Here is a 17,580-nt window from a genome sequence, read left to right as displayed (position 1 = left end):
TAGAGTGGCGGTGGTGGGGGGGGGGGGGGGGGGGGAGAGGGTATTCGGCGAGTTTTCTGATCAAAAGCCGGCCGTCATCTGCCGTCATTTACATTTGGCCGAGACGCAGCCATCAAAGCTCGGCTGGCTCAAGACGGCGCAACGGACAAAGGCGGCGCTCGGCACGAGGAAAGACAATAATAACAGCGTCCTTATTGCGGCATGGAGATGAAGTTGTCTGAATAAACAAACGGTGAGATGATCTTTTCAGTGTGGACCTGCTTGAAATTGCATTCTGGGAATACACTTCATATGTATTGTGCATTAGTCGTGCAAGAACAACAACAGCAATCCATTCCGGCCTACCTTTTAAAAAACGTTGTGTTTTTAATAAGGAAAATAGCTCTCTCTAATATTGTACTTAAATACATACTGGAATGACCTCATGAAATAGCTTTCAAAATCATTAAAGAGTTTTTGTCACACTGCATCAATTGAATGGCCGTTGTGCTGCTCCTTCGTGTGTGCCTGCCTTGGCCACCCGAGGGCAGCATAAATTCATAGAGCTGTCTTAACTCCTCTCTCAGCACATCAGCACGGCATTAATATTAGTCGTTCTATGCAGAGGATAGAGAATATATGACTGTGTGTATTGCTATATGGTCTGTCTACGTGTGTTGATTCACCATTTGTGTTCAATCCGTTGATCTGTAACCTTGTGGACTTACAGCCACCATGCTTCGACCGCATGCGATGATGCAAACTGTTTTTTGTTTGGTTTTTTTGCAATGTAGCGTCAGGCATCTGTTTATATGTGGTGGGGGAAAAAATAGGTAACAATCGAACAAAACCTCTAAGACAAAACGCCCCTTTAAAATGGCTGCTTTGAAGCAAAATGGAAGACTTGCTTTTTTTTGCTGCTTACCAAAGTTCATGTAACTAAGTGAAACTGCTTGTTCCTTTTTTTTTGCTGAAGGGGAGCCCAGAGTGTGCAAAAAAAAAAAAAAAAGCAAGAGCAAGAAAAGCATTTTCATTCGTGGAGGCAGCACTTCACACACTGCACTATTTATATGTGGCGCATGACACATGGCGATCTCTTGGGGGGGGAAGATAAAACATAAAAAAATAAGATAAGATTTAAAAAAACACGATTTACTTGGTTGTTGACCTTTACACGTGATAGGTGGGGAGGCACTCCAGAGACTCAATTATTTTATAAAAGCCATAGAAAAGTAAATTTGCCATATCTCCCTTTTAAAACTAGAGTCTAACAAAAAAGAGTTGATTGGACAAAACTGATACAACAGTAACAGTTACATCAAATTGCATGCTACTATGTCAAAAAAATGAAACAAAAAGCAGCTGTGGAAAAGGTCATTATGTAAGATGTCATCTCTCTGAAGTATGATTTCATCTCATCTTTTTTTTTTGAATGGTAGCACAGATGCCGGATATACTAACAGACGCGTACGCCGTCAGGCTGTCATTTACATCACTCGTTAGGTCGGATGTCAATTTGGAGCGATCCTCTGAAGAGCCGAACATCGTGGATGTCATCTTTCATTACCGTACGGTCATTAGTCAGCAACATATGGCCAAAGTCGGGCCATCGGCACCTCACCAGCTGTCGGCGTAACCGAGGGGGTTAACCTGTCGGAAATACTCTATGCTGGTGAATTGTAGTGTACATATGTGGATATTGTACATTTTTCATCTTTAAAACACTATAGTGTGGCCACCAGTGGGGTGGCCCCTGAAGACCCCCTAAAATAGGCCTAGTGACACCACTGATGACCACCTTTTCGGTAACGATTAATCTGCCGCGATACCACTATTAACATGTATGTATCCTTGTTAATGTGTCTTATGCAGCTGCTGAATATAACTAATAATGTAACTTGGAAACTACTGATTTACTTTTTAGATAAAGTAACTAAACTAACAATTTGTGCAGTAAAATGACAATTTTAAAGCAGCTACCTGAGGATCATTCATGTGATAAGTTCACATGTCGGAACGTGACACGGAGCAGAAAGTGGAGCAAACCATTTTTGCGTTTGAAACTGAATTATTAATTATATTCGGGGGGCATGATGACTTGAAATGTTGAAATGACTATTTTACGACTTTTTTTCTCGCCAACTTCACGGCGCAATCAATTAGCGATTGCATTGCATTATCTCTGTTGGATGTTGGATGCAGCATTTCATCACCAAGTCACAGAAATTCACTTGTCCATGAATGAAGCAGTGTGCCGCATGACATTGGGAAAAAGAAAATCCCACACATCTCAACGTAGTGAACATTATTAGAACTCTAGCCTACAGTCGTGTTCCCCCAATATACAGTATCTCGGTACATTGTTTGCGTCCCTGCTATATTTATATATATTTATATTTTTTTAAGTGATCATTTTAAATGCATTTTTACAGTCTAAAAAGTCCATTTTCTATATTATCTAGCCTTCAAGGTGATTATTTGATGACCAATTGAGCTTCTTTTAGCAGCGGCATGACTGACCACAAGATGGCAACCTCCCCTTTTCACATCTGACCATTTACGCCTCACTCCTCTCACAAATTTACTTCTCCATCCCTCTCTCCCTTTAGTTTCAACTCAACTCCCCCGGAAAGGCAAAAAAAAAAGCACAACGAGGCAAAAGCGGCGGCCCGAATTAAAAATAGCTTTCGGGGGCAGCGCTCGTCTGCGCCAGACGGCAGAGAAAATATTGTATTTATTGTGCTTAAGTGTTCTTCAAGACAAAAGTGCCTGGGACAAGACTCAGACTGTTTGCAGTGGCCGTGGATGACTTACTTATTTAGTCAATTTGCATTACTAAATAGACAATCTGGCTCTTTGCTGTACGCATCTGTACATTCTGCAGTTATTTTCCACATACCATACAGTAAAATACTTTCAAGTGATTATACAGTAACAGCGTTGCCAGTTAGTTACTGTAACTCAAGTTTAAAGTGACACACTATACTTTTTTTTTTTTTTTAAACTTTAAAGAGATTTGAAATGCTCTTCCACACGCCTGGCACTTCTTTGGTGACATTTCTGTCTGGTGGTGTGCCGTGAGATGTTTGCCAAAGTAAAATATGTGCCTTGGCGCCCCACGTGTCGCATTTGAATACATTCGCACCTGTCAAGCGGAGTGAGCATTGGCAACAACAACAACAAAAAATCAAAATAAATAAGAACAAGGATGCCATAAGAGACGGGCGGAAGATGGATAGCAAATTAGAGAGGATAAATGCAGGATGTGCGAGGCAATGGGAGAAAAAGCGGCTGACAGTGATCGAAATAGAAACGGAGAGAGGATCTAAATGGGAAGAGGCGGCGTCATTAGGCATCAACGTACCCTTGCAGCGCCTTTTCTCCGAACCAGTCTCCCTTCCCGAGGCTGCGCAGGTAGACGGGCTCTCCGTTGGGCGAGTCCTCCCTGGTCACATTAACCTGGCGAGACAGATGAACTGAGACGTCACGCATGTCCATCAATCAAAATAAACGAATGGCGGTACATCCCCGGCCCACACACATACACATGTCACAAAACAGGTGAGCTGTGGCCGCTGATCACTCCATTAGCGGCGTGACATGAGTGAGTAATGGTCGCCGTGCACTTCTGGAACTTGACGCCCACACAGTCCATAAAGACGCACAGGTGTCGAACTCATTTTTGTCTTGGGCCACACTGCAGTTACGGTTTCCCTCAGAGGGCCGTTACGACTGTGAAACCCCAAAATGTTTCATCGCCTCATCGTATTATTACATGTGCACAACAAATTGATGGATAACGAGTTTTGAAATCTGAAGTCAAGAATCATTGTTTGTTCAACTATTGATCAAGTGTCTCTAAAAAGGGGCTTGGTTACAAAATAATGCTTGCAGTATGTCAAGGCTATTTGTCGCATATGAGAATTTGAAATTTTGGTAGAGAATTGAGCAAAAATCACGGACGTTGACACGCACGACTTGCTTTCGCGGGCCACATAAATTGTTGTGGCGGTCCAGGTCTGGCCCCCAGGCCTTGAGTTTGACACATGGGAAATAGAGGAAGTGAAAGAAGCTGTCCTTTCCACTTTTTGCACATTTCCATACATTGCAAGGCATCCAGTAGACCAGAGGTTCTGAAAATGCTTAGATCAAGTACCACAAGAAAAAAAAACACTTTAATAATACAAATGGCAAAATAATCCCAGAAGGTTTGGAGCAGATCGGTTGAAAATGGAGATTGGCAGAGCAATGAAATCATGCATGTACTAATTTAAGGATATCGTACAAAATTCTTGTGCCGATCTGGTAAAATAATCACTGAATGTTTGAATTTTAACAGAAAATTGTGACCGGTCGAGCCGTTTGGGACCTTTTTACGCCAAATACCGCAGAAGATCTTGGCTCGCACACAATCATTCGAAATCAATAAGGTTCTCGCTCTGTCGCAAAGGAATGGAACCGGTTGAGAATTGTGACCGCGAGATACTGATTGGACCTTTTTGACAAGTTACACGCCAGCCATTTTTTCAGTCTGGTTGCGTTCAAAATCAATTCTTGCTGAAGTTCGACCAACAGCCTCAAAACGTTTGACAGAAAATGCAAGCGGGAGTTTTCGTAATAGCTTGTGTGTGTGTGTGTGTGTGTGTGTGTGTGCGCAGAGTGCTACATAACATTTGTACTGTTCCATTTGTATTTCACTTTGGGCATTTGCGAGGACGTTATTACTGACAAGAACATAACGGTGATTAGGAAGGCGTCGTGAGCTCGAGGGCTGAGGGAAAACAACAACAACAGCAACAGCAACAACAACAACAACGCAGAGAGACAAGTTGGCGCGCCGCTAAAATCCCGGACGACCAGCAATAAATGCGACTTTTTCCTCTCCTGCAAGACGTGCAAACCGATTCCAACACGCATCCCGCAACACGTCGTCTCACCTTTCCTTTACTGATGATGAAGAACGTGTCTCCTCTGGCCCCCTGTCTGATGATGTACTCGCCGTCCTCGTAATGGGTCTGACAGAAAAGAAAAAAAAAAAAAAAGACTTTCAGGTACACGTGGTCGTACTGTTTGCTTCCCTTGGCGCAAACTTCACAGTTCACGAGGCTGAAATAGGGGACGTAAAACAAGGAGATGCTTTTATTTCCTGTTTGTACCACAATTTGATGGACCCGTCTAGCGCTTTAATTATGCTTTGAATAATCGCCCTTGTTTTTATCATGTCAGTTTTAGATCTCCATCTACAGTGTTCTCCCACGTGTTCACGATTCGTTTTTGGGGAAGTCACCTATTTGATGATCATTTTTTTAGGTTATTTGCTGAAAACTCACTTTTGATGCCATCTTGTGGCATTTTGGTGCCATGGAACTATGTTGAAGTGAGAGCAGGACTTTTTTGTAAGGCCATAGCCCTACCTAATAGAATAGTAGTGCTTTGCCGCCATCTTGTGGCACTTATGGAGAATTATATCCGTGGCAGGGCTCAGTCCGAATAACACAGTTCGACGAATTCGTGGTGTTTTTCAATGTGAAAAACAAGGACCTGTCTAGGTGTGGAAAAACAAGCAATTGTAATGTCGAAAGAGACATCGCACAAAAAAATGGCCATTGCCAATACGACCGTTTATATGATAACATTATGATACAGTGGAACCTCTAAGGCCCCGTTTCGGCACGCATGTCCAGCTCTGTTTTTTTTTTAGTCATGTCACACATTAATTTGCAGGCTACTATAATATTAGTCTTTACATGAAACTACGGGTGGTTATAAAAGTATCATATTTTCAATGAAAATTGGCCTCTGGTCTTCAAAAATGCATTTTAGCAAAGGTTTCTAGGTTTTCAGCTGTAACCTTTGTTCAAAGCGCTGAATGTCTAAATTGATTATATTATATTATAATTATTTGTTACATTCATTGTTAAACTGTCGCAACCATACATTTTAAGGTACGATTTTAACATCTGGCAGGTGTAAAAGAAGTTAATTAACCTTAATAGTAAAACAAAGAAAGATCTTGGACTTTAGCTTTTACGTTAAGATACTGTATGTTGTTAGACTCATGGGTAGCTATAAAAAACAATATTTTTTTGTGCAATTTGGCCTTTGGTCTAAAAGCAAACTGCATTTGAAAGTCAATGAAAATCGAGTTTGGGGAAAATCGAGCTTTCAGGCTAGATGTCCACCCAGGAACTGATATTTATCCACTCAATTGTTCCCCACTCCAAAATAATATTTGTCCACACCAATGGCTTCGTCTACTTTAAAAAAAAAAAAAAAAAAACATTCACAAACTGTCAAGAGCAACAAGATGAGGGTAAGCTGGAATGGAACGCTAAGGCTAGCAATCTTGAACATGTCAGTCGAAATCTCTAAATTCAAGCTGACCGCTACGACAAAAGGTGACAAAAAACTTCAAGCAATTAGCGACAATCTTTCACAAAAATCAACCGCAGACTATCTATTGAATTAATTAACTGATTGGTTGGCAAGGAGAATTAGCCGTGTTTCTTTATCGCCTCCCCGAGCACAACGCAATCTTTAGCTTGACTTGTTCTTTATCTTCTGAGCATGTCGTTGCCGCTTAACAAATGCCCTTTTTACCGCTTTCCATTTGTATTCACGACAGTGGTGGTAAATTCCACTTGAGCAAATGCAGGGGGAGACGTGTTTCACCAAGAATGAACATTCTGCGACTGCAACCAGTTTTGTCTCCTTTTATGAAACCACTTGGACGGATACTTTTTATTAATTGAAACAGGAGAGGGACAAAAATAAAAAGGAACATGTTCATTTTTGTTGCGCTGATGGTGAAACATTGAAATTAGCGTGCACTTTCGCAAATGCGCCACATTAGCTAAATGGATTCATTTCTGCTTGGGCTCGTGTGAAAGGTTTCCATTTGTTGATTGAATGCTTCATGAAATCGACAGCTCCGGGTTCTGTCTCTGTAAATAAAACTGCAATGACGCAGGGGTGGGCAAATTATGGCCCGCGGGCTGCGTACGGGCCGCTCCGATCTTTAATCCTGCTCACCGAGCGTTCCTATCATCCAGATTTGGCTAGCTCAATATTGGCAATATAGGTACATGCTAAGAGTGCTGGGACCTCCAGGCGGCGCCACAATAATAAAAAAAAATCATTATATTAAAACTAATTACTAATTATTATCATCTTTTAAAATGGTAACGCTAATATATAATCAAATGTGAAGAAATGCCCAATGCCCCTACGGATGACGCGATAGTCGTAATGATGCTTTTATTCTTTGTTGTATTGACATCTGGCTAGCCAAGTCTTTTCTCCTGGTTTTAAAAGTCAATCAAAAGGCTAGTTCCATTTTGAGCCCTTTATAGATCAGATTGCTAACCTTAGTTGTTTGTTGTGGTGCAGTTCAAATATGCTAAAGCATGTTAATTATGAGTATTACATCACAATTTAGCATTCCCATATGCTAAATTAAACTGCAGTTTACTGTTTTTGTATCTGCTAATCAACATTTCACTCTGTCAATAAAGTTGTATCTCATCTAATATACATATCAGAAAAAATACATTGTATATTATACGTGCATTGGAGACAACATCTATCTATTAGGTTTTCCATGTTTATATTTCAGATTCTAATAATTGAACATATAAATAAATGAATAAAATGTTATACTTTAAATCGGGTGACAGGTTTTCTGATGAATGAAACAATGCTTTTCGATTTCTCTTATGAGCATATGTACATTGTCAATTTAGTAATTACAGTAATAAATGTCATTTATACAGAACTTCCCCCCCCCCTTTCTTACTGCTGTCTAATTATAATTACAGTGGAGCCCGGCTATTCGCGGGGGATAGGGGCTCGTCCGAATCAGCGGATAATTGATGCCCATTATAATTAAATTTCTTGAAAAATATTTTTTTAACCCCGACAAATCTTGAATAAGTAGGGATAAACCACCAATAAGCATTTTTGGAGTTGGTTCCACCCCCCAAAAAAAGTAAAAAAAAAACAGCGAAAAAAAAATATAAATAATAACATTAAAACTTCATCAATATTTTATGATTTTAAAAAATACGACACGTTTTTCATACATATTTGAATCATTTTTAAATAGTAACAAATGACCCCATCAGCCAGTCAAATGTTTGCCGACCCCTGATCGAGATGCAAGCGTCAAGCAACTATCTGAAAGCTTCGTTTCACTGTGACTCGAATGCATAAACTCGCACGAGTGCATTGTTGTTCGCGTCTTGTGCAAAAGAGAGCACTGACCTCCTCAAGGACGTCGGCGACCTTGCTCAGAATGTCCTCCTGAAGGCTGTGGAAGGTGGGAACGCTGCAAGAACAAGAACAGGAAGCACTTTAAAGATGAAAATTACTCTCATTGGTGCCATCTAAGCAGAGCTCATTAAAAATGTATGCAAAAAGGGCAACTGGGAGATGATTATTATTCTATAGGTGCTGGCTTATGCTATGGTACAGCATGTGCGTATTAATATTTAAGCATTAAGTGAGCAACGGGTCTGGTTACACAGTGGGCCGTAGTGTGGAGGTGGTCGAGCACACCAGACAGAGCATCTAATTTTAGCTCATTTTTTGCTTTTCAACAGCTCCATTGAACACCGCATCGCTGTTACGGATCCGACTGAATACAAATCACCCGATGTTTACCCACAACGAGAGGGAAATAACCCGCATTGGCGAACAAAGAGCTCATCTGGCCGTATCGTCTCGTTCCATCCCGCCGCCCACCCCAATTTCCACGTTGGGTTATAGTCATCTGAATCATCTCATCGCTGCTGATCTTTATTCCGCCACAAGCTTTCTCAATGGAGGCGAGCTGACAATGTAGCGACCGGATGTAGCGGCGTAGCGTGGGCCGACAGGGGGTCCCCGGGGCAAGTCAAGTATTTTTGGACTCAATATTGAGCCTTTTTGACCCTTTACGGCACATTTGGGCAAATTACGGCCCGTGGGCCACATCCGGCCCATCCATGGTCGCTGACCGGCCCTCGCTGCCTTTATGAAGTCAAAATAAAATGGAAAATATGCGCTGCTTTTATTTTATTTCAGCAGCGCAAGCGAACAAGAGCAACGACTTGTCTTCAGTGTTGCCAACGTAAATATTTTCGGGAGTCCTAACTAAGAACAGCTCATACGTGGTTTGTGCTCATAATGTCAACACACTTTTAAAATATATTCAAAAAAAGTATGGACACTGTAGACATGTTTTTTTGTGAATGTTGATGAAATAGTGTTGCAATGTTTATATGTGTAGCTATATAATTTTAATGTGTTTGATTATCATTTTTGAACATTTTTTATTTACATTTTTATTCCTTATGAATACCATAGTTACATAAGTAACGTCTTGTTAAAAGAATACAATTTACAGCATTATAACAAGACATTAAATTCATATTTACATCATTTCAATTTTGAGACACGATGCCAAAACTTCACAAACATGGCGGGACAGAACACAAAATGAAGGATTTAGGGACTATTTTTTCAATATATGTCTTGAATATTAGTCTATTATTCTTTATAATGATCAATAATGATTTTAATGATTATTGTTCATTGCTAAAAAGCATATAGAATTGGATGACCAAATAATTGTTCATTATTCCTTGAGAGAAAAAAAATGTCACTATTGTACCAATGACATGTATCAAATGTTACTCAATTCTAATCAAGCGCCATTGTGAGGAAATGGATTCACTTGTGTTGGTGGTCAGATGGCAGGCAGTCTGTTCTTATGAGTTTGATGGACTTCTACAAATACGTTTTTTTGTTTGGAAGTGAATTCTTGGCCATTTTTGATGATCTGATTTCAATGTTCTTTATTTAATTTAAGGTATTTTCTTCATATATCCTATTTCTATTAATTTCCTAATTTTTTTTGTTATGTATTCAAACACATTTCCGAAGTCAGTCGCCAAAATGAATCATTTCGGGAACACTTTAACAAAGTTTTTTTTACAGCCACGTTACCACAAAGTCCTAATGTGTAGAGGCAAGAAGTAAACAAACAGTTATTTAAAGGCGTGAGGTTTGAAGTCATACTTGATTACGCAACAGCTGGCGGTCCAAATCATCGTACAAAAGTCACCTATCATGTACAAAAATCAAGCTGCGCTAATGATCATGCGGCTTTGACCTTTTCGAGGATCCTGTATATGAGCGTCTGGCTACGCGCTGACTATTAAATAATACAATAATACAGAGGAAGGCGATCCCTATCTCTTTCACAAGACGACGTCTGGCTCTGTCGAGACTGACGTTAATGCAATTGCAATCTTCTCCCTTTCGCTTCATGAATATTTTGAACAGTTAGCCTTGGCCGTGTTTCTCAGATAGGCAAATGGAAAAATGTGCTCCTGGGAGGCCAGTCCAGGTTTGCCACCTTAACGCAGTCACTATTAACGTTTTGAAGTCATGAAGAGGTAAATGTATGATTTTGCGCTTATGCAAGTCAAAATCAAACAAACAAACAAACCAAAAATTACAATTGAAGGCAGATTTCCAGATGTAACCATTATTCAGACAAAACGTCTACGCTTACTTTTAGGGTTTGCCTATGAAGACTACGAAGTAGGGTTTAAACCAACTCGTCGACAGGTCAATGAGTCGATGAATCAACTGAAATCAACCTGTTGGTCGATCGGCGCAGCAAACTAGCAGCGGCGCCTCAAGCGTGTGGAAATACTTCACTAAAAATGAAACCGGTAGCACGGTCACTGGAGAAATATGCCAGTTTCTCTTCCAATATAACGAACGCACAAGTGCTATACGAACACCCATCTGAAAAGCCGTCCGCTAACGCGAGCTGACCAACCGCCGAAGTCTTCAAGTATTCACCAAACGCCCTTCTGTAACACTTCAAAGACAAACAATATGCTTAAAACGAATCTTTAATGTGACAATGAACTTCCATGATATGTTCTCAAAGAGACTCAGATCTTCTAAAACTCTTGCAACAAGCCACGTAAGTTGCAGGTTTGCCACAATATATTATTGCAAAGCATTCACTCCTGCTCTATATTTTTTCGATGTAGTACTATTGATGTATACTGTAGCGAGCAGCGACCCTGCAGTTGTGTTATGTGAATTGATGTTCGAGTTTTACAAGTTTTGACTGTCTGTGAGGCTGTGATCGAAAATAGCAAAACACGCAGAGTTCATCGTTCGACGTCTTTACGTGTGCTCTGATGTTTCCGTGAAGCTAATTTTGCTCGACTTCTCCAATTCTCCCAGCCGGTTTTGACATTTCCGCTTCATCGCGGCACCTGCGGGCCAAATATTATTTTAGTGGGTGGCTCTGATGAAATAACTCTTGTCAAAAAGTGACAGCTTCTGATCTCAATCACTGTGATTCGTGCGCTTTTGTGCAGTGGAAGTGGAAAGGAGAGAAGGTGGCGCGTTCGCATGTAAACGCAGGGGGAGACATCAAACAGCCTTCTTTGTCATGACCACATTAGTGGACGGTATAAAACGTGTCGAGGTCTAGTAGGGAAACCGTCTTTATCGACACATTTGGCACTTTCCGTGTCGTTTGATCATCTTTCATCCTATACCCCGTGCACGCAGATAAAACAGTCAGCGGGCCTTTAAAGTGATAAACTCTTCGATTCTCCGGAGAGGGTAAACATAAATCGCATGATTGACTTGATAAGTTATTTAAAGGGGAGGTATTTTGGCAAACCAACGTTTTCTAGTATTTGGGATCGAATATTGTCTCTATGGTGCCTCAGTAGACATATGAAATATGAATTCAAATCGTCCACGCATTCCTGAGCTCCAGACGTTTTTTTCTGCCGAGAGGCCTGAAATCAGGTTTCCGTTGAAAAGTAATTTCCCCCTGAACTTAAGAACTGGTCATGTTAAGTATTTTATATTGGAGGGTTTCTAGCATCAACTGCTTTTAAGATTGTACCACAACATCACAATTGGATTTAAGTCCGTATTCAGAGGTGGACTTGTGGTATGGTTTGGGCTTTTCTCCTGCAGCATAACCCAAGAGCGATCGAGCTTGAGGGCACAAAGTGATGGCCGGATGTTCGCCTTACAGGAATTTCTGGTAGACAGCAGAATTCATTGTTCCATTAATCACAACAAGTCGTCCAGGTCCTGAAGTCGAAAGCAGCCCCAGACCGTCACGCCGTCACCACTATGTTTGACTGTAGGATATTTTTGTTATCAAATGCTCTGTTTTTTTTAAAGCCAGATTTAATGGGCCACACGCCTTCCAAACCGTTCAACCTTTGTCACGGCAGTCCACAGAATAGTTCTCCAAAAGTTTTCAAGTTGTTTCTTTTTGGGCAAATGTGAAAAACAAATCAGAAATCCATTCCTTTTGTTATTTCATATCAGATCTGTTCAGGCCACTTCTTTACCTTTTCAAAAACTCCATATACTCTGTGTGTTTGATGAGACCCGTCCGCATCATGATGGTCTGGAAACATTGCCGGTCGATAGCCCACAGCTTCACGTTTGTCAGCGCTGGAAATGAGAGTAGATACACGGACGTTAAAAATAAATAAATGAAAATAGAGTAATATACTGTACCAGCCCACGCATTGGCGGCTTCAAATGTTATGTATGCAGAGCAGGCATAAGGCAACTTTGCCATCTTAAGCAGCAGAAAATGAAGTTGATATGCAGCCAGAATCATTCATTTTCTCAAAATGCAAAGAGAGAGAAGTCTCTTATCTTAGTAAGCAAACTGTAGACGAGTGCTCGGTGTTCACGGGTATTTTTGGAATTCCTTGCATGTGTGACTTGTTCGAAGTCACCCAATGGCATCTTGATGAAGGTCAAGACTGCTTTTTTTTGTTTTTGAAAAAAAATAGCTTTTCTCCCTGTCTTCCTGATTGTGACTGCGCTCAAAAAAACAAAACAAATTCAAGATGTGAGCAGCGATGAACGGGCCCTCGCACCTTGGCTGACTGAACGTCACCATGACCAACTGGCTTTGGGTGCTGAATTTTCAAAATACTCTGGCAATTTATTGATCAAGGCCAACGTAAATATTCCCCATGATAGGAATGAAAGATATTATGGCGAGTTCGCCCAAAGAATAATAATGGCGAAGATACAAGGCAAAAAATCTTTTTTTCCCCCCAACATGCCGGAACAGTTCGGAACTTACATTTCCCACCACGGAATTGAATTTGTGCTACCCCAAAGGCATCAGGCCGGCCCTTGCCTGATGCACATCGATGTGGCCATATGCTATACAACTACAAAACATTCAGCGCTATTTCTTTTTTCCAGAGCATTTTCTGGTCATTCTAGCTTTTGGCTATGGCCGTTACATTTCGCCCACATTAAGGCTGTGTACACACTGCAGGTCTTACAGTAAGTGCTCTGTTCCCATTTACTGTCTGTATCTGATTGTTATTATCCATTTACATCTATAGGGGGTTGTCTCTTATGGTTTGAATTTTTGACCAATCGTTTTCAAAAATGTGTAAAGAACCCCGTTAATTGTGAACTCTAGGCAACTCAAGATCGGCGGAGATAGATTAAGTTTAAGATTAAACTAGCACATGGTCCAAGTCACCTCTTTACTGGTTTTAATGGCCAACCTTCAGTAAAGCAAGGAACCTATTCATTTTGAGTAATATACAGTGGTGCCTTGAGATGCAAGTTTAACTCTTCCCATGACCACATTCGTAACTCAAAACACTCAAATCATCTTTACCTATTGAACTGACTAGAAATACCATTGATCCGTTCCAGCACCCCAACCCCCCCCCCCCCCCCCCCCCCCCAAAAAAAATAAACAAACAAAAAAACATTTGGGCATGTGTTTTTCAATGAGAAAAATAGTACTCAATACTATTGTACTCTATAAAAACATACAGTAATGACATAATTAAATCAAATGTAAGGAATTAAACAGTTTTTGCTACATTTTTTCTTCAATTCAGTGGGCATTGTGCTGCTCCTTAAGGTGTGTGCATCTTGGCCACCTGGGGGAAGTACAACACAGACATAAAGATACACACGAAGAAGAGTGTTACAACTGACTCAGTACAGTGAATTAATATTGGTAATTTTCCGCAAAGGATAAAGAATATATGTCTGTGAGCATTTTTATAGTGTCTGTCTACATGCGTTGCTCCCCCGTTTGTGTTCAAATATCCGTTCCTTAAAGGGTACACTGATGCTATTCGTTAGCCCGTCTATGGCGTTTTGCATTGTTTGTTAGCATTGTGCTAAATTGACTTTGCTACGGCAAAGTGATGTGGTTGTTTTAAATACACAACGTGGAATTCGTTTAGTTTGACAGTAAACCTGTACTGGGAGTGGCAATAAACTGCTTGAAGTACTGTTCACTATCTGCCAAACTGCTGCTTGTTGTGAAGTGAGTTGAGTTCGCTGCCACCATACATCGCTCGCGTCTCAAACTTTAGCTTGCAAGTCAAAGCAAAAAATAAACAAATAAATCGGCCAAACGACTGCTCGTGCGATCACTCGTATCGCAATGCACCACTCTACGAAGTGAAGTGCAGTTTCATGTCCAGCGTATACTCACAATATGTGAAAGGAATCAGAAAAGACCATCCGCTAAATTCATATATTATTTGAAATGTTTGTATGTTTCTGTGCACGGAACGAATATACAGTATACTGTTTTACTGCTTGCCACTGACATATCGTGTCACTGAGTTGCGTGGCTCTTTATGTGTGGAGCAGAGCAGACCGGTTGGCTTCATGAGAGCGCCGGCGTGTCGTTAAAGTTCCCCCCATTAAAAGCGTGTTTCATCGTCCTCGGCGGGGCCCCAAAGCTCTCTTCACATTTCATCGTGGCTGAGTCATCCACGTACAGCGGCTTTGACCATTCTCTGCTCTCTAATTTCCTAATGGCTTTATTTGCCTCATTATTTCCAGTTAACTTGGGAATCGGTATTTTCTATAATAATGGCTCGTTATGGTGGAGGAGGATTGTGGAGTTGGGGGGAGGGGGGGGGGGGGGGGGGGGGTTGATAATAACACCTTGTTTTCTTTGTGTTCTGACAATCTTTGGTTCTGGATCTTTTTGTAGTATTTAACCGTTTAACAACTGATACAAAATAGTTACCATTTTAAATTTCCTTTATAGGTAACTCCCGCATATTTGTGGTTTGGTGTTCACAAATTTGCCTCTTCAAGGATTTTTTGATACTTATACTTTGTTATTTGCTGAAGAACTCCCCTATTCATGGTTTTTGTGCTCAGGCCAAGCCCTGTCCAATGTAAAAATATTGATTTGGCGCCATCTTGTGGCATTTAGTCAAGCCATGGTTGTATCTAATAGAAAATAGTGCTTTGCCGCTACATTGTGGCATCTACAGGCAATTGCAAACCTTTTAGGTGGGGCTCAATAACTCGTAGATGTTTGCTATTTGCAGCAGTGATCAGTTTCTTATAGTATTGAACAGTTTTAAGATTGATGATAGTTGGCGCCTAATATTTTCTGTGTAGATTGGGGATGAAAAATTGCTCTTAACACACATCACAGGATAATCTGTCACGATGATCTTACAGACACATCGGGCCTTTGCTGACTTGTTCGAAAAGTAGGAAAAGAGCTGAAATTAGGCCTGATTGTCAGTTTGTTTGTATTGTGCTTTACTGCGGTGTTCCTAATATTTCAGTTGACCTCACACACATGATCTATAGCCCTATATAATGTTATTTTATGTTTTTTTTTTAAATTCCGCATAGCCTTTTTTATGATTACCTCACACTTGCTTTTTCAGCTGACCTTACCCGTGACTTAATAATTGCTGTGAAATGTGATGTGATTTCATTTTTCATTCTTACTGTTATTGCTGCTACTAGATACCATCATTTCCTTTGGGATCGCTAAAGTTTTAGTTATAGGTCACAACCACAATATATGAACTAGAACCACAATAAGAAGCATGTTGAAAGTAGCCAAACAGAGCTTTGTTATTTTTTGTAAAAACAAACTGCACTAAGAGTGTAGCTAGTTCTATGGGCTGTTTACTGAAAATGGCACAAGAAAGTAGCATGAAGCCTGTAAAATATTCATAGCTACAGTACTTTCATTATTGTTTTACGAGTTAATTTTTTTTAATCACATTTCCAGGTGAAAAATGAAAATATATCACTTGCAACCAAAGGATAACCATTCAACAAATAAAAATGACTTTAACTCCAAATTCATCCAGCGTATGAATCATTTTGAGCTTCACTGTACATTCAAAATGAATGTCCTCTCTCTTATTTCCCATCTCTCCAGAGACAACTTTATAAATAGGACCGATCAGCAGGGGAGGTATCCTCATTACACAGCCTGACACCCTTATACTGTATCTAGAAGAGACCCAACATCAAAAATCAAGCTAGAACAAAGAAATGTGTCGCACAAATATGCGGCTTTACACCCTCCCCAGGCCTGCACGGGCAGCGCATCATAAAAAAGTGTGAAAAATGATTAGTGTCGTCTTCTAATTTGACCCCCGGGTCACATGAGCGGGAGGTCGGACGTCATCGGCCACTAAGCCGAGCCCACGGCGGTGTTTTGGGGCGGAAGCAAGACGAGGGGCACTGGGAAATAAGACGTATGGCCAACCACTTGGTAAACGTCTTTCTCTGAGGCGACACTAAATTGCACTGAGACCCGGGCAACGTGTTATCTCGGAGTGAGGATGCTGATGAATGTTGTAATGCTCACAAGTTGCCAATTAGCTTCCTAGGGCTGAGCGGCGGGAAATGAAAGGTTTGAAGGAATTTTGGGGAGCGTGGCAGGAGGATTCATTATTTTTTAGAGTCACACCATTACAGAGGGAAATTAATGTACGTGGCTGCTGTTAAGGAGCCACATTTTATCCAACTTATAGGGCAGAAAATGGGTCGCGGGAGGAAACAGAGCCCTGCGGCGTTATTGATGCAACCAAAAAAGATTTCTAATTGCCTACGAATGCCACAAGATGGCAGTAAAAAAAGAAATTGTCTAAATGAAGTCCCTTAACGCACTTCACCATAGTTCCTTGGCACCAACATGCCAGAAGATGGTGGCAAAGCACTACATTTGTCTAAATGACGCTCCTAAACTCGCATCATCATAGTTCCCTGGCACCAAAATGCCACAGATGGTGGCAAAGCACTACTTTTTTCTAAATGAAGCTCCTCAACTCACGTCAACATAGTTCCCTGGCACCAAGATCCCATAAGATGGCAGCATTACTTTTGTCTGAATTAAGCTACACAACTCAGTTCAACACTGTTCCTCGGCACCAAGGTGCTACAAGTTGGCAGGAAAGCACGACTTTTGTCTGAATGAAACGGCTCAACTCACTTCAATGTAGTTCCTTGGCACCAAATGCCGCCAAAGCAACAACGAACAACAGAGGAGCACAAAAAGTCCTGAGACTAATTAACAGTAATGCCCTCGCATGTAGAAAGGAGAGCCACAGTTGCAGAAGCACTTTTCTGCCGCTTATTGCACGATGGGAGAACAGTAAAACACAAACACACTCATGCAGGAGCTGCTGTCAGCCACAGCTCACACCCGTACTCGCACAATAGTACTGCGGCTAAAAAAAAACATGCCGTATTGAACACATCATTCTAAACAAAACATGCAAACAA

At 40.9% G+C, this 17,580-nt stretch overlaps 1 protein-coding gene across 6 annotated transcripts in view; it reads right to left on the bottom strand.

The window, feature by feature from the left end:
- The window catches only part of LOC133486222 (cGMP-dependent protein kinase 1), a 118,506-nt gene that overhangs the window by 18,470 nt on the left and 82,456 nt on the right, over positions 1–17,580 (bottom strand). For all 6 annotated transcript variants that reach the window (XM_061791048.1, XM_061791047.1, XM_061791051.1 and 3 more), the window contains 4 exons: positions 12,369–12,474; positions 8,242–8,305; positions 4,917–4,994; positions 3,344–3,438 (listed from right to left, as the gene is read on the bottom strand). In XM_061791048.1, coding sequence (XP_061647032.1) covers positions 3,344–3,438; positions 4,917–4,994; positions 8,242–8,305; positions 12,369–12,474 — 343 coding nt within the window. The remainder of the gene's footprint in view (positions 1–3,343; positions 3,439–4,916; positions 4,995–8,241; positions 8,306–12,368; positions 12,475–17,580) is intronic.

The sequence above is a fragment of the Phyllopteryx taeniolatus genome, chromosome 11 (genome assembly GCF_024500385.1).
Source record: "Phyllopteryx taeniolatus isolate TA_2022b chromosome 11, UOR_Ptae_1.2, whole genome shotgun sequence".
Classification (NCBI taxonomy): domain Eukaryota; kingdom Metazoa; phylum Chordata; class Actinopteri; order Syngnathiformes; family Syngnathidae; genus Phyllopteryx; species Phyllopteryx taeniolatus.
Note: the sequence above shows the minus strand (reverse complement) of the source record. Positions and strands in the feature narration are given on the sequence as shown.